The 24,892-nt window shown below is 41.6% G+C and overlaps 2 protein-coding genes across 5 annotated transcripts; one reads left to right on the forward strand and one right to left on the reverse strand.

Annotated features, from left to right (window-relative positions):
- Positions 1-1,204: 1,204 nt before the first annotated feature.
- Positions 1,205-8,268, forward strand: si:ch211-157b11.14 (uncharacterized protein LOC799552 homolog). Of its 2 annotated transcripts, XM_039797796.1 has the most exons (4): positions 1,205-1,295; positions 2,388-5,341; positions 5,463-5,579; positions 5,977-8,268. In XM_039797796.1, the coding sequence occupies exons 2-4, from the start codon at positions 2,413-2,415 to the stop codon at positions 6,051-6,053; spliced, it is 3,123 nt and encodes a 1,040-aa protein (XP_039653730.1). In that variant the 5' UTR covers positions 1,205-1,295; positions 2,388-2,412; the 3' UTR covers positions 6,054-8,268. The 2 variants fall into 2 exon arrangements, with proteins under 2 accessions (XP_039653730.1, XP_039653731.1); XM_039797797.1 differs by lacking the exon at positions 5,977-8,268 and having other exon boundaries at positions 5,446-5,496.
- Positions 8,269-8,329: 61 nt separating this feature from the next.
- rereb (arginine-glutamic acid dipeptide (RE) repeats b) lies at positions 8,330-23,962 on the reverse strand. 3 transcript variants are annotated; one of them, XM_039797794.1, is made up of 17 exons: positions 23,483-23,962; positions 22,489-22,537; positions 21,771-21,895; positions 18,227-18,326; positions 18,024-18,122; positions 17,578-17,658; positions 17,304-17,454; positions 17,092-17,178; positions 16,780-16,973; positions 16,432-16,590; positions 15,981-16,091; positions 13,594-14,744; positions 12,382-12,586; positions 11,572-12,274; positions 11,305-11,442; positions 11,046-11,217; positions 8,330-9,871 (listed from the first exon to the last, which is right to left on the reverse strand). In XM_039797794.1, the coding sequence occupies exons 1-17, from the start codon at positions 23,587-23,589 to the stop codon at positions 9,838-9,840; spliced, it is 3,666 nt and encodes a 1,221-aa protein (XP_039653728.1). In that variant the 5' UTR covers positions 23,590-23,962; the 3' UTR covers positions 8,330-9,837. The 3 variants fall into 3 exon arrangements, with proteins under 3 accessions (XP_039653728.1, XP_039653726.1, XP_039653729.1); XM_039797792.1 differs by having other exon boundaries at positions 16,432-16,593; XM_039797795.1 differs by lacking the exon at positions 8,330-9,871 and adding an exon at positions 10,351-10,411 and having other exon boundaries at positions 16,432-16,593.
- Positions 23,963-24,892: the final 930 nt, after the last annotated feature.

Below are 24,892 nucleotides of genomic sequence, written 5' to 3' on the forward strand. Positions count from 1 at the left end.
TTAGGGTGGATTTTTAAAAACTTGTTTCTCTTTAAAACAAAAATCTCAAGATTTTTTGAGTTGATGCTCTCCTACATACACTTACAGGATCTGAAGAGTGGATGTCAAAAGTGGTCAAATTTGATAATATTTAAGACAGGTGTATAATCCCACAATCATGTTTTCGATGTCAAAGGTTTTTCAAGGTTGTTGTTTTTTGTGTAAGACCGGAGACCACGGCTTGATGTGAAATACTCAGTTGTGTGATGAACCAAATATTTTGAGAAAAAAAATCCTATTAATGCAAATTAAAAAATAAATAATGTATGCATGCCTTTGTAGAAAATAATTGACATTTGTTCAGATGTCATTTTAAATGCACTATATACACGACCGGTCAAAAGTTTGGGGTCACTTATTAATTTCCATTCCACTCCATTACAGATAGAATACCAGCTGAGATCAGTTGCAATCTTTTTTTAATCAGGGCAGCAGTTTTCAGATCACATTATGTGCTTACATAACTGCAAAAGGGTTCTTGACTGTTGTAGAAAGGAGTGGCTGATCTTTAATACAATATCTACATTGCCCATTATCAGCAACCATTCATCCAATGTTCCAAAGGCACATTCTGTTTACTAATCTGATATCATTTTAAAAGGATAACTGAGAAAACATTGGAGAACCCTTTTGCAGTTATGTAAGCACATAATGTGATCTGAAAACTGCTGCCCTGATTAAAAAAAACAATGCAACTGGTCTCAGCTGGTATTCTGTCTGTATTGGAGTGGAATGGAAATTTCTAAGTGACCCCAAACTTTTTTGGTAGTGTACATAAAATATCCATGTCATGTGTCAGGGTGACCTGTAGCTCACCTAGTAGAGTGTGCGCTCCATGTAGGCTGAGTCCTTGCCAGTGGCCAGGGTTCGAATGTGACCTGTGGCCCTTTGTTGCATGTTGTCCCCCTTCTCTCCCCTTTCTGGTCTTTAAGCTATCCTATCAATTAAAGGTCATAAAAAGCCCAGAAATAATCTTTAAAACTTATATCATGTTAATAATGGAATTAATTATCGATCTCACCTCTAATAACTGTAAAAGGGCTTGTATTTTAGGGTACTGAAATGTCATACCTCTGGTAATAGAGGGACGGATGTTTGCAGCTACATGTGACTGGACATACTACTCTATTTATAACCGCTGAGTGCAAGGCCCCAGTCTGACATAAGCAAGGACAGACGGACATCAGAAGTGAAATGTCCCTGCAGGGAGAAAGTACCGACATCTTCAAACTGGACGCTTCGTCCTTCTGCAACAGGTAGGTCTCTTTTTACAACAGAAACACATTAACATGAATGTACTGTAGCCAAAGGCTTAATGTCGTATCAATAATGTAATAGACGAGACCTTCAATGACTTTGACGTAGAGCAGTTGAAACAATACTAAAAAAGAATTGTGTTGATGAAATACTAAATATAAGGAGGAATATTTGAGTTGGCTTTATTTTAAGTAAGATCATATTTAATTTTTTTGTTTACGTATATCGCATTGCATCAATGACCCCTACCGAGTATGTTTGTTAAGCTGATACAGTATGTTGTGTCCTGACATTGGACAGCTGATTGTTTTCATATCAGGTCATATGACCAGAGTATTTTGGGCTCTGTTATAGAGCTTGTGACCACAGTACTCTGGTGTTGCTTTAAAACCTCTCAAGCTTTTTATAAGAGCTTTTTTTGCCTTTTGCACAGCAGTTTCCTAATGACAGCTGATTACAAGCAATGTTGAGCTCCAGACAAATGCACGCTCTATATTTAACTCAAATGTGTTGATGGAACTACAACTATAACTTAGCGAGGATGCCAAGGATGTACTGCTACTTCTTGCATCAATTCAATTCAACAACTCTATTAATCCCACAAGTGGCAATTAGTTAAGAGCAGCTACAGACAACACACACCTACAGTACATACAGCACACAAGCCTACATATAGGCCTACACCATACAAAGTAGATACATAAACAAAAATAAAAATATAGATTTCATCCATTTAAAAGTCGAATTGCAAAAGGGATAAAAGAATTAGAGTAGCGATTAGTTTTAAAAGCAGGTCAAATAAATCAACATCTTGATGGCAACAGAGAAAATTCACTCTGAAGAACATGATCTTAAGCAGACAAAATGCTCGTTGCTTTACGCAAGATTTGTTGATTACAAAGATAATTTAAATCTCTTTGTTTCACACTAATAATTTAAGGGCAGGTTTTGACTATATTCTTCAGTCTGTTTCGGTCTTTAACTGTGACGCTTCGAAACCAGGAGATAGAAGAAAAAGTCATTTTGCATGCAAAATACCTAAATCTGCAACCTTCTAACACTGATCTTCATGTTTCCTCTTTTTTCTTCAGATTGAAGAGCATGTGAGGTATCAAAATGGATGATTTAGATCACAGCATCCACATTGCAGAATATGACTGGACAAGCTTCTATGAGGAGTGTGAGGAGTGTTGTCTGCTGCAGCCTTCGCTCGCCTGCCATGATAGCTCGAGCCTCACTGATTCAGAGGACTCTGAAAACTCAAGTTCAGTCTTCGGCACAAGCCAAGAGGAGCCACAGCAAAGCTCTGCTGCAAACCGTGATGACGCTGAAAGCAGCGCTGCAGGATGCTGCATGGAGGAAGAGAACTGCGCAGGTTGTGTAAAGTATATATCAGTGCAGATTATTCAGAGTGGTTCAGGAGCAGGACAAGATGATCTTACAACAAAAGCTGAACTATGCCTTAATCATCCTGAAGCAACCACCATCCCCATAGCAGGGCACAACACAGAGAAGACAAATGACAACATCACAACCACACTGCAAACTGAGCAACTAAATGTTCAGTCATCAGATGGAGATGTGCAAATGGAGAGTGACATTCGTGAACTCAAATCCACGCAGGAATCTGACCCACTTTCTTGCGGCCGAACAGAGCTAAATGTGAATGAGCCGCACACTACAAGCAGAGCTGTGAGGGAGGATTTGAGTGGAGGAGCTATAAGACCAGAAAAAGAGCGCTGGTTCGTGACTGTGAATGACGGTCCTACACGACAGCGAGTGTGTGCCGCCTCTGTGAAAAGAAAACGGAGACAAAAAAAAACTCCTAAGGACAATCACATCTGGAGGCCTGGGCAAGAGAAATCGCTTGAAAGCAGCCTAAAGTTTGAGATAATGAAAGCTACAAATGAATCTGAGGGAGTAACATACACAGAGCATGTCACACAAGCAAACCAAAACTTGGTACAAAAATCAGGAGGTTATCTGAGTGCTGAAGAAGATCCTGAGAACGTTCAGATGGGAGTCATTTCAGATTCATCGCAAATGTCTTCAACGTCTGGTGAAGAAGACAATTTGTCGGAAAAACTGGTGATGTCTCATGCCGCCAAAGACAATATCACTGAGCCACCAATAGACAGAACATCGCAAAACGCAAGCACCTCAGCATCCACACCCCACAAAGACCTGTCACAGTTTGACAGTGTAGAGTCTGATGAGCTTGAGGACGAGGTCAAGTTCTACTCCACTCACAGTTTTGATTCTGAAAGCTATCTGTCAGCTGCTGAATCAGTGGAGGAACTTCGACATCTTCTCGTGGAACACCAACAATTGCAAAGCTCATCATCTCTGGCAGAAAACAGCCATCTATTCAATCTGACTGAGAATACCAAAGCAGACAATACGCAGGACAGAGAAGTGCATCCTTGTGCTAGCACTCTCTCGTGCAATGTAATAGCTACCAACGCTAAAGGTCATGAAAGCGCTGATGTTCAGCCCACCCTGACATTTCCATCTGCTGGCCAAAGTGCTGCCAAAATGCCAGATGACAACTCCACATGTGATAACAACACACACAGCACGCTGCCCCCGAATACACCTGGACTCCAGAAACATGAAGTTAATCTTACAGCATCTGATTGCTCTTCAGGAGATCAGCTTCTCCCCATTCCTGATTTAACTGTAACATTCTGCTCTGTGGCCAACAGCCCTGAAACATATGCCGAAGCCGCGGGCTACGCTCGCCCTGTGTACGCCATTTCTGCTTTTTGGGATGAAATGGAGAAATTGACGATACGTGACATTTTGCAGCTCAGGATGGGTACAAGCACCCCTCCCAGGGAAACACAAGAAACAGTGACACCAAGCGTAGACGATCACAGCTCTTTGAGTGACCCTGCGGAGTATAATTTGTTTGATGGAGGTCTGATGGATACATCTGACACTGCTGACTCAGACTATTTCACACAGCCTGATGAATCCAAGCCGGATCGCTCAAGCTGTGAGTTTTCCACCTCCGATTTTGAAGAAGAGTACTGGCAGTTTCTTGGCGCCAGTAGGAACCCCAGTCCTGACCCTCAAAGCAAAAAACAACGAAGCACAAGCGACTCTCCTTTCTTAGCACATGAGGAAGAGGACTCCACAGGCTCTGAAGGAAATGAGACACCCGTGCCTTTAGAGGACTTCGCAAGTAAATGTTTTGAGGATCAGGACTCAAATGCTTTCATTTCAAGCGAACTTGCATGGCCGAGACAGATAACAAAAAGCAAAAGCATGCACAACGTACAAGCTCTCAACACAGAGGATTTATCTTTGCAGTTGCTACTTGGGAATGATGAGAGCAGGCTGTTGCTCAGCAGCTGTAGTCCATCTCTGGAGGAAAAGGTGGTTTTAAAAGCAAGCGACAGCGTTGGAACACTGATACCTGCACCTTTTCTGGATGAACATTATCAAATATCCTTCCCTGAAGTGTTTGAATACTTACTCAGAGAGAATAAAACAAAGAGGGACTCGCGGTGTGTCACCTTCTATGATCCAGAAGACATCTCAGTGGCTCCTGTGTTTGACTACACTCTTTGTACGTTCAGGGATGAAATGTCGTTCTTTTCCCTTCACGATTCCCAGCGCAGCGATGAGAGACCCATACCCATTTTCTCCTGTTCTCATCCCACTGTCAGAGAACTCACATTCCCACATCTGAACTATGTTTTCTTGAGTGCAGACTGCGAGGAGGACGACGACGACATCTCTCCAATCAGAGTTGTGTCTCGCTCTTTCATCCAGGGCAGTGATTGTGGGGCAACGGCCCCACATGGATTTCATAGCTGGAAAAGTTTGATAAGGAAGATTCACTTTCCCGACAAAGGTAGCATCTGGTGCAGGAGATCTGGTGCCTGGGTGTTCCCAGTTGAGGCTGAGAAGATCACCGTGAAGAGTGCGGATCCACCAATAACAGTGCTCACTGAGAGGAGAGTCACTTCAACGCCTTCTCAGTTGTTTAGAGAGCTAGCAGTGCAGCAGAGGGTTTTGGAAGCTATACAGACAACGAGTAAGTCTGAGCTCTCTCATACAGCGGGCTGATGTAAAAAAAAAAAAAAAAACACACACCCAATGCAAAACTACAATTAAATGAAATCTACTGTGTTTGTGCATGTTTATGTGTGTGACAGGACGAGAGGGCCTCTTCTCCACGCTGAGGCAGTCAGATATGTGTTTGGTCTGCATTGCTTTTGCCTCCTGGGTGTTAAAATCCTCTGATCCGGACACTGCTGATGCCTGGAAAGCAGGTATGAAACTTCTTGCATTGCTATTCTGCTGTTACAGTCATTAATCTATATCTATATATATATCTATATCATCTAAAATACAAACATGAAATTCCCTGAAAACAAATTCTCTCCATCAGCTTCTTCCTGAAAGGTGACGTCACGTATTTCTGTGCACCAATCAGAGTTTAGCAACACTGTACTTCAAATCTGACAGTTGTTTTTTGAGCTGAGTTTTGCTGAGTGTTGAACACTTAATAAATAATAACTATGAATATTAATTGTTAATGGGAAATACTTATGTGAAACCACGTTTCCAGGGGCTTTAAGTTTATTGAACATGAAAAGTAGCCTACTGTATAACTTGGTGAATTGACATCCACTTCTTCAAAGTAACCTTTATTGAAATCCTGTTCAGCTCTTCTAGCAAATGTGAGTGCGCTGTCGGCTATCCAGTACCTGCGGCACTATGTGAAGAAGAAGAATCCTTCTTAAGATGATCCCTGATATGTGTACACACAAGAGAGAAGAGAAGAGTCATTTCCAAACTTTTTCACTCGGGTCCATCCACAAAATGCTTTGGGTTCCAAGTTACAATACAGCATGTAAAGGTAGACATTAGCAAACTGATGTTTTAAGTTCTTTTCAGCCTAAAGCTAGTTGGTAATTTTTAGTGAAAGGAAGTTAAAGTCTAGTGATATTCTACGTTTCTTAGGATTCCATGAAAATCAACAATGAATTGATCCTAATAACAAGTATTGTCTGTGTAGACTAACTAAAGCCTGATAGCGTATTCCTCTCTGACAGAGACCTCCTTTGTTGTCCAAAAACATCTTACATTACAATTAATATTGACGCTGTAGAGTGACTATCAAATAAGGGGCTGAATATAGTTGCCAACAAATGCACTATTTCAAGATTTAAGCTCAAGATTCAAAGATGTATTGGTCACATATTCATATTTTCAATGTGTGAAGTGAAATGTGGGGGTGGTATACTCTTTAGTCTAGAGGATGTGCTAAAAGGCTAATGTGCAATACAAATACAGAGTAAAAAATAAGTATCGGACGCAGACTATATAATAAAAAAAGACATGCTCAGACAGACATTGTGGTTACGTTTGCTAAAAACTAGTGCCTAGTTGTTTGAGGAAATTATTTAGCTTTTAATTTATTTATTCATTTTAATCAGTATATTTGAGATATATTTGATATTCTAATAGGAACAAATTGGCTTGGGGTTGAGAGCCACAGACAGGATAAGGAAGTTGGAAAGTATTGAGGTTTTGGTCTTTTAATGGGATTTGTTGGGAACACACCGGGCGCTTATAGCAGCTATTTTTATTTCTGTGCCCCATATGTTATCGAATCTGTCCGTTCACATCGGCCGCGTAGCTCCGTGTGCGAAATTCTTTTTTCGTAGGGTGGTAGGGGAAGACTCATCCGTGATTGGCTCGCCCTGACATTCTTACCGTAACCATAACCAATCCCACTCCTCTTGCCTAAACCTAACCCTCCTCTTGCCTAAACCTAACCAACCCAACCAGAGCAGGCAACGAGTACTAGCCATTCAGGGATGAGTTCCCTAATGAATATTCATGAGTCTTCCCCTACCATCCAAAAAGAAAATGTGCGGCCCACGTGTTGCAGCGATAAGCTAGGTTTAGTTTCGGCGTCTTCTATATTTCTTGCGCTAGACGCGAGCCTATGTGTCAGGCCAGGCAGGTAATCACATACAGGAAGACCACAGTGCAGCCGGATACTCTACAAAAATAAAACACATATCAAAATAAAACACCTAGGTTCATGGTGATTTTGGCTGTCTTGACACACCATCAGGCACACGGAGAGAGAGACCGACGGACGGACAGAGAGTGACACACACACACACACACACACACACACACACACACACACAATTACCACAGTTTTCCCCACTCATCCTGTCTCTTTCTATCGGAGAGAGAGACTTTGATTGTTCAGTTCTGGTCAAACTGAGGTTGGTATGTGGACCATTATGTAAGTAGAGAAGCTCATACTTTTTGTTGCAAGAAAAGGTTCAGTACGTGACTGCATGAGCTGTGCATGATGGGTAAGCATTGTCTAAAACAGTGGCTTTGTTCAGCTTTAATACAAAGTCACATCTACTTGTTACCTTTCATCACAGGCTACACAAGTTGTGAGCAGCTCAGAAGGATTTTACACTTTTAGACCATTTAATTTTAATAATTCCATACAGGCAAGTAGAGGTAAAACTATACAGCCTTAAACTACACAGAGAAGAATGTAACTCTGTGTAGCAGTTTTAGTTTTTGCTTGTCTCCTACTCTGGTGATTAACTCACAATGCCTTAGATTAATTCCAAACCCCCAGGATGAGAACCACGGATCTAAAATACTTTGTAGTGAAAAGGCCGGTATCTGCTAAGAGCTGTCACATCCTGTGTTGGAACAACATTTAAGCTTTAAAAATAATTGTTATACATTTGCCTACAATATACATAAGCCAAATGTAATTGACATATCCGTTCTCAGATGCTTGTATGAATTACACCTAAGTATTCTGCTGTTGCCACTGTCACATTTTGTGTAAAGATCTACAAGCAACACTTCATATCTCTTGTCAAACAAGACTGGGTACATATGATTTTACATATATGACAGATTTTGTGCAATAAAGTGATTTAATGCAATAAAACCATGAATACATGACGCTCTTCTCTGTCCAAGTTGATGTGTGCGAGAAAAAACAGCGCTAACAGGAACTATACGGTTATTTTCACAGCGTAAACCCACTGTTGCCAGTTTATTAGGTACACCTAGGCTAACACTAATGCAGTCTAATACATTACATTATGCAGAGAGGGTTACCTAGCCTGACGTCGTCATACTCAGATTCCCTACCTCAAATGTTGTGGGCGGGGCTAAGTTCGGCTGGCATCCGGGCTAAGGTTTACCTGGTATTTAGCCCTTATTGATATTAATGGGCTGGACAAAATAAAAGAAACACCTGTCAGTAGAATGGAATTTCTTTCAACAGAACCAGAAACTACATCCTCCAAAATGACCATACAGGTGAATCAAAACACCTCTCTACAGTATAACAGTTTCAACAAAAACAGATCATTATAACCTTCATGAAGGTAGAATTTACTGGAGGACTGTTGTTTTAGACGACATTAGTTTCAGCTCGGTATGCCTAATAAATTGTGTATACCACAGGCTGTTGGTACAGAGGAACTCCCAAGTGCAAAGAGAATGTCATTGCAGAATTATTTATTGAAATAAATATGCAATGGATACACTTTCATATTATGTCACATAAATATTGAATTTAGAGGCAGTTCTTTTAAAAATTCCATCAAAATGCTTAAGATTTAGTTTCTCTCCAATTCAGTTAATCTCATCAAAACAATGTGAATACATCATTCTAATAAAACCTTCTGTCTGTAGCGACAGATCATGGTCCAATTAACAACGATCTCTCCTTATAATACTATATACTGTTTTAGCTTATGATTTACTGCTATCGTGCTGAATCGAGGGTCAAGTGTCCACATCTACTGCTATATCAATAGTACTTATTCTTATAGAACATTGTAAACATGTAATATTTACAATCTCAAAAATGAGCGAATAAAAGCTTCGGTTATACTGTGAAAAGATATCTTGATATATAAAACTTTAGGATTTAGACAAATATTTAGCAGATTTAAGAGTGAACAGAACCTCTAATATGCTTTCAAAGTCTAAACACCACAATGCAACTTTCTATTCTAGTTTTGTGAAAAAAGGAAGGCTATGTCATGCTAGGTCGTTACAATCATTCAAACACAGATTTAAATGTCATTCTGTACAAGGAAATCATTTAGAAATCATAGATATTTAAACTTAACACCAAAGTCAGTCTGTTGTCATATCCTTTATAAGAGCTATATTTTAGCTAATTCTTATCACTGCATATGAAACAGTTTTACAGTGATTGTTGTTAGAGAAAATCTGTCACTTTAAATCACACATGAATGAGTGAGATTGTTCATTATGTTGCTAATAAAACCAGTATAAAGTCTAAAGTGATGTGGAAATCTCAGACAGACTTTGACAGTCCCATTAAGTGCTAACAAGGAATGCACATAAAGATCCACAAAGATTTTTCTAAAATATATATATATAAAAAAAAAAAAAAAAAATGGACCGACAAATATTTTCTTACAGTCTTTAAAGTACACAGTATTCTATTGGGTATGAGTATAGGATTTCAGGGCATGCACCACCTGGCACTCAAGATGGCTTGTCACCTTCTTTCTTCAGACGGCTTTTAGAAAACAGAAACAAAGAAACAAGGTAAACACTTTTGCGGTGAAACACATTTTACGTGAGTTTAACTGAGCAATGTGGAATCATGTTGATAATTTTGGCTCCATAGTGGAGAAAATGTTAACAACAAATGCACAAATACGAAGGGATTTGACATATTATGAAGTCCCATTAAAGTGATGGTTCGGTGTAATTTCACCCTAGGGTCCTTTGCACCATGACCTCGAACCAAACACCCCCCCAGAAGCTTTTTTCACCTGGATCGAACAATGGGAGAGTTAGCATAGAGTAGCGTTATCAGCTGGTTAGCTTAGTGCAGGCGCAAATGAATCCAACTGTGTATTTTGTAAGTTACCCCACTAACAATGCCCAAAATGATACCAAACTTCTGCAGTAGTACAAATAGGTTATGCACTTATAAAACAATGGATTGGAAAGTTTGTAAGTACACCAGGAGTTTATTTAAATAACACTTGCCTGCTGGCTTCCGCTCTCTGCTGCTACTGCTACCGGCAGTAAGACGAGTGCTTAGGGACGTCTACAAATTACAACACCGAAAAAAGATACAACAAAAATATGTATTAATTTAATGATTAAATAAGGTAGGAAGTGTCTCCAAACTTACCTCAATTATAATTTCTCTCTTGCTATTTGTACTACAACACTTAATTTATAAAAATAAGTTAAATTAATAAATATTTTTCAGTGTTGTAATTTGTAGACGTCCCTAAGCACTCTTACTGCCGGTAGCAGTAGCAGCAGAGAGCAGAAGCCAACAGCCAAGTGTTCTATAAATAAACTTCTGGTGTACTTACAAACTTTCCAATCCATTGTTTTAATGAGTACATAACCTATTTGTACTAGTGTAGAAGTTTGGTATCATTTTGGGCATTATTAGTGGGGTAACATAGGAAATACACAGTTGGATCCATTAGCGCCTGCACTAAGCTAACCAGCTAATAACGCTAACTCTCCCAATGTTCGATCCAGGTAAAAAAAGCTTCTTCTTCTTGTTTGGCTCGAGGTCGTGGTGCAAAGGACCCTAGGGTGAAATTACTCCGAACCATCACTTTAAGCTGCATAGCTACGATAATAATGTGATGCTTTTTAATCACTGAAAGATCCTAATTTCTTTTCTCTCTAGTGTAAGATAAGACATTGAAAAGCCTCACCTATAATAATCTTCCTGACTCGGGAGAGGGCCTCCATGCAGGTGATGCCCATGCAGCCACTGCTGCTCCATAGCCATCCTCTGCAGCTCTGCAGACTGAGCATGCATGGCCTGGAGCTGATGAGCAGCAGACTGGGGAATATGGCCCTGCAGCTCTCGTTGATATGCAGCTCCTATGGAAGACACATAAAAAGACCAAATTTGGAGGAGATGGACTCAGAAAAGATTCAAGTGGTAGGCTGTGGGTTGAGATTACGAACCAAACAGTGGGTGGCGCAGCATCTCATGATCATGAGGAAGCTCGCTGAGTAAAGCATTGGGAATCGGGCCGCCAGGGAAGGGGAACCTGGCAAAACGTGGTCCTGTTCCCAGGTGGTCTAGGGGATGAGGGCCTGAACCTGGACGAAGAAATAAAATCATACAGTAAATGAAGGTCAACTTCACCCAACCGGATATATTAATGCCGACTAATTAACTTAGCAAAACCCATAAAGTCAATAATAATAAGTCAATAAGTCCAAACTCACCTTGACTGAGGAGATCCTGTTGGTGCAGGTGGAGGTGGGAGTGAATGTGAGAGTGCTGGTGATGATGTGGCGTCACATTGAGCATCTGTAGCCTGGCAGCAGGGTCGGTCGCCACAGATGCCATCCTCTCTGCGTGAAGCCGCTCTGCAGTGAGTCGCTCTGCGTAACTCAGCTCCGGGCGCATCTGAGGTCCTGCCAGCGCCATCCGCTCCCGCTCCAGGTGGTGCAGCCCGGGATGAAAGGGTGCAAAGTGGTGGGGAGGCCCGGGTATGTGGGGAAGACCGATGGCCCCGTGTCGGGCAAAGTGCTCCATGGGGTTGGCTGATTGGTGTAACGTTTCCATGTCTTGGGGCTTGACCTCAAAGCCAGGCTTCATCCTCTCGCGGAGCTCCCTCTCTCGGAGGTTTCGGAGCTCGCGCTCTCTAAGGCTGGGTTCAGCGCTGTACAGGCCGGGCATGTGGTAGGCCAGCAAGGGGTCGCCAGGGCTCAGTGACACATAGAAAGGGTGGTTCCGGTTGTTGGGCGACATGACATGAGGTCGGGCATATTCACTCAGGGTGCGCAGAGCAGGTGTATCAGGGCCAATGTATGGGGGCACAGCGGCTACAGTGGTGGGCGGCTGCTCAAAGGAGGGGCGCCCGTGGCCCTGAACCGTCATCTGAACATCACTCATGCGACTGTCGTGGGACGAACTGGAGGCTCTCTGTAAGCAAAGACAGTGTGTGAGATAACTCGCGTTACAACTCAATACATGTTTTGTGACAAAGAAGATGTTAAAAAAAAAAGGAACGAATGGACTGTCGCACTCACAGCATTTCTGTCTGCCTCCCTTTCTCTCTCTCTCTCTCTGTCTTTTTCCCTTTCACGTTCTTGTCGAGCACTGAGCTCAGCCTCTCTCCTGGACTTTTCAACTGCGTCTTCCCTTTTCTTGGCCAGCTTGGAGGCTGAAAGTGGAGTAAAGAACAGGTCTGTTCTGGCACAGGAGTTGTAACCACGATCCAGGTGTTTGATAAACCTGAAAGAAATAACAGATGTGCATTTTCTTTTGAGTATGACTAATAATCTTTCACACATAATCGCAACTTTCACACAGAATAATGATTCATTTAAAAGGTAGTTTTGGAAACAATTCCTATCAGTTATACTGACAGAGAGATATAATGAGATCTGGGAATCATTTAACTCTGCAAGAACTGCCTTTACAAAGTTTAATGGGAACACCACCAGCAATCAGACAAGTCCACAGTTTAAATGTATTATGTGAACCACTTATTTGTAAAGGAAAACAAAAGCAACAATGGTTAACATGACTACTTGTATATGAAAGGGGTGGCTCCAAGTGATGAAGACTCTACAGTCCATTTCAGCTTTACAAAACTTTCGTCTTTCAGCTCATTGTTTTAGTTTTCCGGCCTGCGACTTTACTATTTTATTTCTCTCTCATTGCTCTCACAGCGCCGTTGTGATCAGCAGCGGGCAGCTGTTTTCAGCAGAAATTACTCCAAAGCCCAAGACAAGACAGTTAGCGACTAGCTGGTGAACGTACATTTTCCTCAGGAAGTGGTGGAGACCAAACCAGAACTAAAACGATAACGAACATCGGACTTCCATTTGTCAAATTAGCTTCCAATGAATGTTAGTGTTGCTCTTCATCTGCTGGAAAAAGGCAACAGTATGCTAACTAGTTTGTGTTCACAGCTTTTTTTCGACTGCCCCCAAGTGGTCAGTTATTGCAGGTTTTAGGGATTTTGTTTGAAACGTCTGGACTACTTGTGTTGCTTCTAGGTTAAGTAAAATGTTGTCATAATTGGTAGGACTGGTGTATTTTTTCTTTAAATTGCGCATTTGATACTCACACGTATAATAAAAGTAAATAAAACAAAGAGGCATTGTTATTTAAACACTGTGGTATAGCAGTTTTCACAACAATGCATAGCAATCTGAAAACCTTCCAATTTTACAAGATGAGTTATACAATTATTTTGTGGTGATTGTCCTAAAAAAGAATGTCTTCCAACATACCGTGCAGACTGGCTGGCATGGCTTGCCATGTTGACAATGGTGGGCTCTGGCGAGGGGCTCCGAGGTGGAGAGGGTGGGCTTTCAGCCTCTTCTATCTCATCCAATGGCTCTTCTTTAATCTGAATGTGTGATCCCCCTGCTGCGGTGCTCGGTGAGGGTCTCAGAGGAAGAGGTTGGAATGCAGGCTTGAGGCTCGGGACAGGGCCAATAGCAGAAGATGTTACAGAGGTGAGAGGGTGTGAGGCTGCGGCCGGTGGGTGAGAGGAAGTCATGCTTTTTCCAGGGTGGGTCTGCACCTGAGAGATCACTGGAAGCTGGGTAGGAAGCGACTGCATTGGCAAAGGCATTGGCATGAGCTGAAGAGGAGGAGGGGGGGCACCTGGAGGATGCTGGTTGGGAAGAGAATTGAGTGGCTTTAGAGCAGGGGGAGGGGGGAGATTGGAGGGCATCTGAGGGAAAGGTGTAGCAGACTGGTGTGGCATCTGTTTGTGTGAAGGTGGAATTGGAGTGGTGGGAGGAGGCTTGATTTGTGGACCAGATAGAGGAGATTGGGGGAGCTGAGACTCCCTAAAGAAGGGAGGGGGTCGCTGGGGGGCCTGAGGTGATGGGCCATGAGGCTGCAGAGACTGTGCAGAGTTGAGAGCAGGTGGGACCTGAAATGCTGGAGAAAGAGGAGAATCCTGAGCCAGTGCTGAAGGAAGATTTGGTAAACCATAAAGAGAGTGAGAGGCGGGCTGTGGTCGGCTGTTTGGGCCTACTGTGGCAGCTGACTGACCGGCAGCTGGCTGAGGGGGGTCCTGAGAAGGAGGGGGGGGGCTCTGAGCAGGATCAACAGGGGGGGTGCTTTGCATTGGCTGAGGAGTGATGGGATTGCCCTGAGAGGGGAGGGCCTGTGGGACTAGTGCGTCAGCCGGCACAGCAGCAGTAGCAACAGGCTCTGATGGGCCACCGTTCGGCTGGGCAGATGAGTCAGAGTCGCTCTCGTTGCCCTGCTGAGGGCTGGGAATGCTGGGAATGCTGGGAGAGGAGCTGCGGTTGTCCTGATCGATGTCTTTGGTGTCACTGCTGCCGTCGTCCTGAACACTGCGGCTTTCTGAAGAGCTTTCCTCCTCTACCTCGGCCTCTCCCTCTGACCGCGAGCCCTGTGCATCCTGGAGGAACAAACAAACAAATGATGTAACCAATTCACACCGAGCAAAATACGATTACTATTAGAGAGAGAGAGAGAGAGAGGTGTTGGTAATAAGAGCGGAGAATACATTAGCAGTAAAGTTGTCAAAGTGGTAATAAATGTACAATTCATGTTTCAGTTTAGTCTATTAATAAATTCTGTAGCTCCTCAAGACCAAGTAAAGTTCCTGTGTCTTGCTTCCCAACTGCTCGGTAAAGTGAAGCTGGTTAGCCCCGAAATGAGAATCAACTTCGGCACTGGAGGCAAAACAAAGTCTCCCATGTGCTTCCCACCACAGTCTAGAAGCTGAACCAGGAACGGTTAATACTGGCTTTGCGTTGCTCTGTTGCATATTAACTAGAGCTGCTCGATTATGGAAAAAAATATAATCACGTTTATTTCGGTCAATACTGAAATCACGATAATTTAACATGATTACTCGTTGACTTCTGGAAAGATGTTGCAATTATTGAACTTAAAAACAGTGGAAAAAGTTAAATAAATCAACAATAAAAAAAAAACATAACTGTGAAAAATGCCTTAATACTTGTCCTATTTAAACTTTATTATTTCATTCAGAACACAAGAGAAAATAAGAGTTTACTTGCAAAGCTAAATAATTGTTTCTCGATTTTTCTGTTTTTGTGATCATTGGGAGCCAAAATCATAATCACGATTACATTTCGATTAATTGCACAGCCCTAATATTAACTTTTAAAAATAAAATTAAGCCTCCTTCTACATTAACTAACTGTCTTGAATAACTTTTTCATTACATTAGGTCAGCCTGGGCGGCTCACTTGCTTAGGATGGGTTAAATGCAGAGATTGAGTTTCACTACCTTGTACTGTACGACTGTATGTGACGAATAATAAAGTTTATTCTTTTCTTCCTTCACAACAGTTTTAGAACAAGCTAACGACTGCATCGTTTTGATGAGCAGCCACTGAAAATGTCAACATCGAGTTAGGTCTAGTTGCAAAGCCAGCACCGCTGTGTGGCATAAAATTAACAGAAAAAGACAATTCAATTGTTAATCGCAATTGCCTGTCAACTAAAATGTTATGATTGTGGCAGCCCTACTTACACTTTGAAACTCATTGCAGAATTTTTTATGACAGTTTAGGACTGACGTTCACTGTTCCTGCTGCACAAAATCGCACCTTTGGAGAAGTTTTTACCCAAATGATATTTGACATAAAGTGTAGCATCTCACCTGTGTCTTCGGCCTTTTAGGTGTAACTTTTTCAGGCTCGTCATGCTCCTGAGCAGGACTCTCCCGTACACGTTTTGTTGTCTTTTGTGACGTTACTTCCTCTTTTATCTTCTGTGGACACAGCATGATTTACACAGTGGTGTTAATTACTGACAGAAAACTGTGATGATGACTGACACAAAACCTTAACGAGTGATATTCAACAAGCATCTATGGCTGCAGCAGCATTACGTGTATCCTCAAGGGCCACATTGTTTAAATCACTTACATATAATGTGCATGTATGATTTCCGTTACATGTAGGTTGGGACTAACTAACCTTTCATCAACTCAACGGCTGAATTCTTTGAAGAGTTCCTCGTCAGAATAATATGCAAACAATCCAGCTGGTCTGATAAGATAATGTCACATAGGTCCAGCATCTATATGAAAATGTGTAGATTATGTTTACCTTGTTTGTCTTCTTGCTGGATTCATTCTTATTATCTGTGGATGACGATCTCAAAGAATTCGAAGATGCTCCACTTGGAGAGGGCTGGCTACTCGACTGCTGATCCTCACTGGTGGGGGATCCTGTCAGCCTCCTGTGGCCACTTCTTAATGTTGACAGCTGCTTTAAAAGAAATTTAAATAATCAGTAGTTTATTTTGGTAAAACACATGCAAAAAAGACATGTTTCACAGTAAGTGAAACCTTGTGAACAAGACAAGACATTTTATTTTATTGAACTACAATTTCTTTTGAATGCTCATTACTAGCAGTAAAGATGATGGGATTGATCTGCTAGCCTCAGGCTTACAGGTGCTCTGCTTCGCCGCGTCCTCATGCCATGCTTGCTGTTCACCTCTTCTTCCTCTTTAACAGGTTTAAACATGAATGGAGCGCCTGCAGATTTTGGAGCTGGCGGCAGACAACCATGTTTGTTTTCGTATGTGCGACAAGTCGTGCATAGCAACGGGTTGTCTCTACGCCCCTGGTGCCAATCCTTAGAACCTGTTTTGGGATAAAATGCTTTAGGCAAAAGTTTCACAAACTGTTTAAAGCATTATCAAGTATGTATTAAAAATGCTGGGCAGAATTTGATTAATCACAAACAAAGACGTGTACTCACTTGTTGTGCCACAGTGGCTGCAGCTCTTGACTTCCTGTTCACTGTCTTCACTATCAAGATCATCCTCACTGGCGGAACTCGCATCCACTGCAAAGGAGAAGATCAGCTTCAATGAAGACGTCCCTTTCATATGACTGCACACTTAGCGACCGCACAACTGTGAAGATCGGCATGTAATAGGGGAAACAAAACATTGAACACTAAGTGTTCACCTGAATAATTTCGCGATGGGGTTACAGGAACTGTCGCAGAGCGAGTCTTTGCTTTGCGAGAGGACGGCTGTCGTCGTTGCTGTCGATAAGCTCTTGTTCCTGCAGCCTCAGGAGTTTTCTTCCAGTGGTAATAGAAAGTGATCAGCTCCCCCTGATGAGAAGAACACGGCACTTTTAGGAACAATCCAAGTTAGACATATAAAGATATAGCTACAATGAAATTACTGCATGCATAACGAATTGTTCTGTACGCAGAAACATAGTGTTCAATTACAGTCTTTTTGCTGGGCAGAAAGTCTTTCCGGATGCGGAAGAAATTCTTTCCATACTGTCTCAGGCCTTTGATGAAGCGTTTCTGTTGGGAAAAAAAAGAGGGAATGGTTGGTGGTGGATAAAACTGAATGATATACAGCTGCGAAACAAAAGGCCCCTGTATAGATAATGTTAATCTCATAATATCCATAGGAGCATTTATTAAACATATATGTCTGACATAGTTATTATAACAAAGTACTAGACTGATTTTCCATTCAAAACTAAGGTAGCGGTTAAAAAACACTTTTACTGCAGGCTTGTATCATACTAAAGTGAAAAAAGTTGAGTAAACTGCCAATTTCTGATCAGAGAACTTTTATATTAAACTCACTGCATTGTTAAACATGCTAAGTATAAACAGTTTGCGTCATTTTCATCACCATTAATAGCTAAAAGTTGTCTCACCACATCATCCTCCGACCAGCATTTCTCAATAAGCTTCGGCAGAGGCTTCTTAACCAGACGCTGGAGAGCTTTTGCTGCATCATAATGACTGGCATGTAGCTAGAATTGATGAAAACATAGATGTTTGTAAATCTGCAATGCAATATTTTGGGTCTTTGAATTTACTGGATACTGATGAATATAATTCAAGTTGTTTTCCGCACCATGTTGAGTGCGTTGAGTGTGGTATCATCACGGGAGGCTGCTAAACATCCATCCTCTGTGGATCCACCATCACACATCCCGGCAAACGCTGCCATGCTCCTTGAAAAATAAAGAGGTGAAATAGACATTGAGGGTGCATTTTTACACTTTCCTAGTTTAATATTTAGCCTGATTCCAAGGAGTGATTCTGAAATGCTTAAAGGAACACGCCGACTTATTGGGAATTTAGCTTATTCACCGTAACCCCCAGAGTTAGACAAGTCCATACATCTCCGTGCATGCCGTAACGCTGTCTGACAGCTCCAGCGGCATCAGGCCAGCACAGAACATGCAGGTGAATGGTTCCAGTAATCCTACTGCTCCGAATAAGTGACAAAATAACGCCAACATGTTCCTATTTACATGTTGTGATTTGTAGAGTCACAGCGTGTACAAAAAACAACGTAACATGAGACACAGCCATCTTCTAACCGTAAACAAACCGGGAACTATACTCTCAGGCGGAAGAATATAGTACTTGGGCGGAATGATTTGCTTTGCAGCAAGCCTGTCTGAGAATATATTTCCGGTTTGTTTAAAAAACGGTTAAGATGGTTATTACTTATGCTCTTACTTCCCCCCCAAATCACAACAGTGTTTCCTCTATGTTGATTGGCAAGTGGCGTTCCGCCACGCCACGGTTACAGAAATGTAGAAAATGAAAACAAAAAGCCGTCTATCAGCAGTGATTGTTACAGAACGCGGACACACGCTTCACAACGCGAGTGGGCAGCGTGCCACACTGTCCAGAGGACCCAGTTGAGATGGCATGTGTGCATCCTTGAGAACTGTAAGTCGTATAACTTATGTTGTCAGTTCACTTAAGCCTGTATTAGTCTGTAGTTATTGCACATTATTAGTTTCACCTTCACCTGCTAGCTAAATTGCACGTGGCTGTTGATTCAATACAACGCCCCTGATATCATGGCATAGTAGGCCCTAGGCTAAAACGTGATTATTTCAAACATTCATGTCCCGAAAAATATTGGGGGAAATTCATTCAACATAATTCACAGCCAAATAACAATTAAAAGTAGGCCTATGTTATTTGAACATTTATAACCTAACCTGCACTGCCTCCGTTTTGGTGTCTGTGGTGCGCTACGCCGTGCGCTGCTGCTCGGACCGTGCGCCGCTGCTCGGACCGTGCGCCGCTGCTCGGACCGTGCGCCGCTGCTCGGACCGTGCGCCGCTTTCCTTTTTTTCCTCCATAAACTCCGCTCTCAGCTCCTCTGCCAGTTGCTGCATGAACTTCCTCCGGGACATTTTACAGCTGGTGCACTCCTTGGAGAGGATGTGCGCAATGATTCCAGCCAGTTGTAGCATGTATAAAGTTATATGAACACGTAGACAGCTACCGGCCATCTACGTGTACCGCGCCTTTCACAGAGCGAGCGCCCGGTGCTTTTCTTCTGATTCAGAACAGAGTCCATCCACGCCGTAGCCTACGTTACCGACTCTGGCTTTGCCTTCAGCGCATCGGTGATGCCCACTAGAGTCCGGATCGGGCCGAATTTTTCTGTCCGAGCCCGGCCCGCGTCGGACAGAGCCGTGACCGAACCCAGCTGGAGTCCGACAGGCATTAAGAAATTTGTGTCCGAGCCCGACACAGTTAATATCAAATTTTTTCCTCATACTAATGACACATGTAGGCTACATTTGTTTGTGTGGAAAGCCCTTTTTTATTAAGCAACTGTAGGAAGGCATTCGGAAATGTCAACAGATGAGGCACGCTAATAAGCTGTTAAAATCTTCAATGGGTTAACCTTTCCTGATCTCTTCGTTTTCGACGGTGGTCAGAAAACCAGGGGAGACTCGTTACCTCCAGGGCCCACGTTATAACATGAATAACCACTAACTCTGCTCCGGTTGCATCTACAAGACGTCTGCTTCCTCTTTCTCTATCTCTCTTCTGCCCACTTACCACCTTAATGCCCTTAATGCCCACATTGTTACTCGAGACTAGTTACGTTTCTCTGACAGATACTATGATTACTACTAAGCAATAGGTAAAAGTGATTGTATTTTCTTTGCCTTTTGTGTAATGTATATAGCCTTTTTATGTATTTAAAAGAAAATACGGACTCTTTAAGGAAAAGTCAGGTACCAGCAGGATTGTATTTTTTTTTATTTAGCAAAGTTATTACACATTTCAAAAGTCCAGGCCACAGGGGGACCATCTAGCAGCATGTATGCTACTCGGCATTAATGGGCCACCTCTTTCTGAATTGTCCTATAACCGAGCCTTAGAGTTATTTTTCCGAAAGCCAAGAATAATCAAATGCACACAGCAAGGCTGCCAATTTTGCCACTGAGGCAAATATGCAATTAGTTTCATTATGAATGGTTTCATACTATAGCCTACTTTGAGTTTTGGTTTCCCTATGAAGAATTTCTTGTAAAAATCATTTTGTAGACCTACAGTTCCTCAAAAATACAGTTCAATCAAAACAAAATGAAAATATGCCTCATTGTGTGTGAATAGAGGTGAATAAATATATGCGTTTGTGTTGCAGCGAAGTGTCAGTTCCGTTTAATATGTAAAACATTTGGCGGCGGGACGGGACGGGTCCAACAGATCTGCCCCCACTGCTAAAAAAAATCCTAGAGGAAACACTGCACAACATGTAAATAGGAAAATGTTGGCGTTATTTTGTCACTTATTCGGAGCAGTAGGATTACTGGAACCATTCACCTGCAGGATCTGTGCTGGACTGCTGCCGCTGGGGGCGTCAGACAGCGTTACAGTACGCACGGAGATGAGAAGGGTATGTATGGACTTGTCTTACTCTGGGGGTTACGGTGAATAAGCTAAAGTCCCAGTAAGTCAGCGTGTTCCTTTAAGAGTACAGGTGAACAGTGTTTCTCTTAATCCCTTCCCCCAATTAAAACCACATTTCTTAGTTGCATGACATTAATCAGGTAAATAGAGAAAGTAGACTATACGCAGGGTGCTTTCACACGGACATTCACATAACCAGACCAAGAAGGTTTCGTTTTGCAAGTACTTCCCCATTTGTGACACTTTTTTGATTACCCTTGTCAAAAAGCTAGTAAGTAATACTGGTTATTTTGGGGCTTTTCCCTTTATTAGAGTGACAGTGGATAGACAGGAAAGGGGGCAAGAGATGGTGGATGACACGCAGCAAAGGGCAGCAGGTCGGAACCCGCACCGCTGCAAAGGACTCCGCCTACATGGGGCGAACGCCCTTACTGGGTGAGCTAGAGGCCGCCTCCCATTAGTACTGGTTTGACATATAGTGAAGTAGTATTTGTTTATAGGTAAGTAACATAGTAAGGGCTATTCATTAAAGCATTAAATAGCACCTGCATCTTGTTGCTCAGTAAGGACATGGCTGCAGGTTAATTATCGTTGTTGATTGTAAAATTCTCCAAAAATATTTTGCCCCTTTTTGCAAAGGTGCCAACCTTTATACACAACTCACAACTGACCAAGTTGACCGTAGTACTAGTGATGTTAAGCAGTATAGTGCAGACACTGACCTGGCAGCTCTGAGGTACATGAGAAGGTCACAGTCATTGACCCCAGGCATCCACATCAGTTCCTCACTCTCTGTCTGAGTCTGTAAGCCAGGAGCAGACCGCAGCTGCAACTCTGGCAGTTTGGCCTATAGTGAAACCATAGAATTAACAAAAACAGCAACCAACACTCATTAGACCACCTTAAAGAACAGCAGCTGAATGTCCTGCCAAGATTAAGGTTTTAAAAAGGGAGAATTACAGGGCACAAATGCAAGCACTTTAGAAAACATTCAACAGTAATTTACATTTTAAGAGTGATTCAAATGTCAAAAATGTGTATTATTACCATGTGTAACTCAAGTAATTAATGGATAAAGGATTTTGTTATAATCAAATAGACTTTTGCTGATGTTTGGTAATAGTACCTGCTAGAATCAGATTCACATAATAATAATGTATTTATTCAAGGAAAGGCCCATTAATTATGTAATACATACTGTATGAGATGCAAACAAAGCACACCGAACAGACAGGTCTGACTAGTTTCATAATGATAATGATAACAATAACAGGCCAATAGGACCTAACATTACACTCAGCAGGTACACATACTTCTCTAACTCCCCCCCCCACCCCCCCAAAAAATAAAGTATTTTAACTTTTGGATATAGAAGTGTATTAATAATTTCAAAACTTCATTTCATTCAAATATGACAAATAATATTTCAACAGGGTGTACCTGATGACTTGGTCCCACTCTTATCTCGCCCTGTGTGCTGTTCAGGCTCCTGAAACAAAAAATGTCATCATGTGCATTAATATTAATTTGCAACCTACAGTCTTGACATCGGCAAAGTGTTAAGAATAAAGGAAGAGTAAATATAATTGTGTTCACACAGTTAAGTCAGTCTGCTATGAACTGTTGATTAGCGGGTCTCTAACGCTGTAACGTTATAGTTAGTTGTGTAGCTACAGTACATAGACGTATGATCAATATGTCCAGCTTTAACTTGGCTGTCAGAGAAGCTTCCCTCCCACTGCACACAGCGATTTCAGCAGCAGAATACCATCCCGCCCCTCCATCACTGTGAACCAATCTCAGCTGTGACCTGCGACGTTTCCTTATATTATATGAATGAAATCCGACGCTAGAACCGTAGAAGACTGTCAATCAGTCATAAAAGAGCTGCTAATTTTTACGGTCACCATTACAAGAACAGTGTGTGCTACTTTGGAGCTCCTAACAGGTTGACAGTAGCTGTCTGGCTCCGTCTCCTGGTTAACTGTTAGCTAAAGTATGCAATCAATAATAAATATAAATGTTATCATGCAGAACATGCCATTGCCATACATATCGTTACAAATAGCGACAACGACCCATGTCAATACACGCCAAGCCCAGAGGAAATAACAGCTGGTTTATTAAACGATGTATATGGTTAATCTGCATTACTGACATTATTTAAAACAATAGCTGCAGAAATAACTGTTAGCTACATTAAAGCGATCAACAAAAAAAAAACATTTTCCAGCAGGAGCGGCTAGCTGCTAACGAGACAGTAACATTACGCTGTTATTTGGTTAGCTTGTTAGCCAGATACGAACTTCGTGACCACTGACACTCCGACTATTTCATACAAACGTCTCTTAAAGTAACGATACAAGACACTGAAAGACATATTTAATACATAACAACAAACATATAAATGCAAAATATAAGTTAATCAAGTTACCTCCGCGGACTGAACAGGTCGTCCATGTCGAAGGCTGTTTGGATGTGGCTTGTTGACACTACGCAGCGCAGTGGGCGATACACACAAAAACTATGCGAATCCCCCATTACATGGCTATTCAAAATGGAGGCGGTATAGTGGAGGGAGTCGGTCTATTTTCTTTCCCAGTGCAATGACCTCAGCAGCCACAGCTAAGCCTTCAAAGTTGTCTGGGTGTACATAACTGAGCATGTGCCGCGGATCAGCAAGCAGGAGCAGGAGCCACTGAGGCTGCTCACCAGCTGCTGCACAGGCCTCCATGAATCAAACATCGTATCATACTGTGTGAACTGCTGTGGTTATTACACGTTATGTAAGACATTAACCTCCCAGCCGCAGAAACAGTTCTGTTAATGTAAGGCTGTGGCGTGTAGTTTACAGCTATTTGCTGGTTTTGAGGTCATTCAATACGAAAATTTAACCTCACAAATATATGGCTTAAGCCATTTGTGAATTCACATATGAATGATTAATTTGTAAAAACAACAGATAGGTTTTGCAAATCATTAATAAAAAGAAAAGAAAATCTTTAATATTATCCATATTGCTGGATATGTGGAAGCAGTTTGGTGTTACGATTTTGCAGGTAAACTGAGCTTATTATTATTATTATTATATTTACAATAAATACAAGTAACAACTCCCATGGTGAACACATGCATAATTTCCTGCTCTTCATTTTTATTTTTATCTCGAACAACCAACACTGTTGCAAACGAAAACAAAATTAAAACCACAAAATAAAACACAATCAGAATTTAACAAAAAAAATAAAAATAAATAAGGATTAGTTCAAGAAGTAGCAAAAAGCTTATTTGGTCCTGCCCCTATTTCACAAAATCAAATTATTACAAAGCAAATAGATATGCAATTACAGCATACAATTTTTCAGGTCTTACAATAACTTACAACAATACCTTTACATTACAATTCCATTCCTGTGTTTCGGTCTATTATTTTCTGTATTGGTCAAGTAATTATTTCTTTAATCTATTTTTGAACTTCAACAAGTTTAATTTATTGATGTTTGAATAAATTATACGATTAAAAAGGTCTGAGTTAGGTGATTTAATCACAATGAGGGAATTTAAACGTTTCGGTAAGGATGTGATTAACAAACTTCCCCGAGAGACTAATGAGAGTGACCATCAACAAACCAACAGATAACCCGTTATCATTTGTTTGGTTGTCAAATAAAATGGTTAACCACTGAAAATTAGACCATCTTGCTGGAGACCGGTACCATGTACCACGATATGAAACGTTTCCATCAAAAGTGAAAGCATCAATTAGTATCAACTAATTGGTGTGACGTGGTGTTTCACTTCCTGTGACCATGAGGCAGTAATAAAGATTTTTACACGATACATA

This window comes from Perca fluviatilis, chromosome 4 (genome assembly GCF_010015445.1).
Source record: "Perca fluviatilis chromosome 4, GENO_Pfluv_1.0, whole genome shotgun sequence".
Taxonomy (NCBI): Eukaryota; Metazoa; Chordata; class Actinopteri; order Perciformes; family Percidae; genus Perca; species Perca fluviatilis.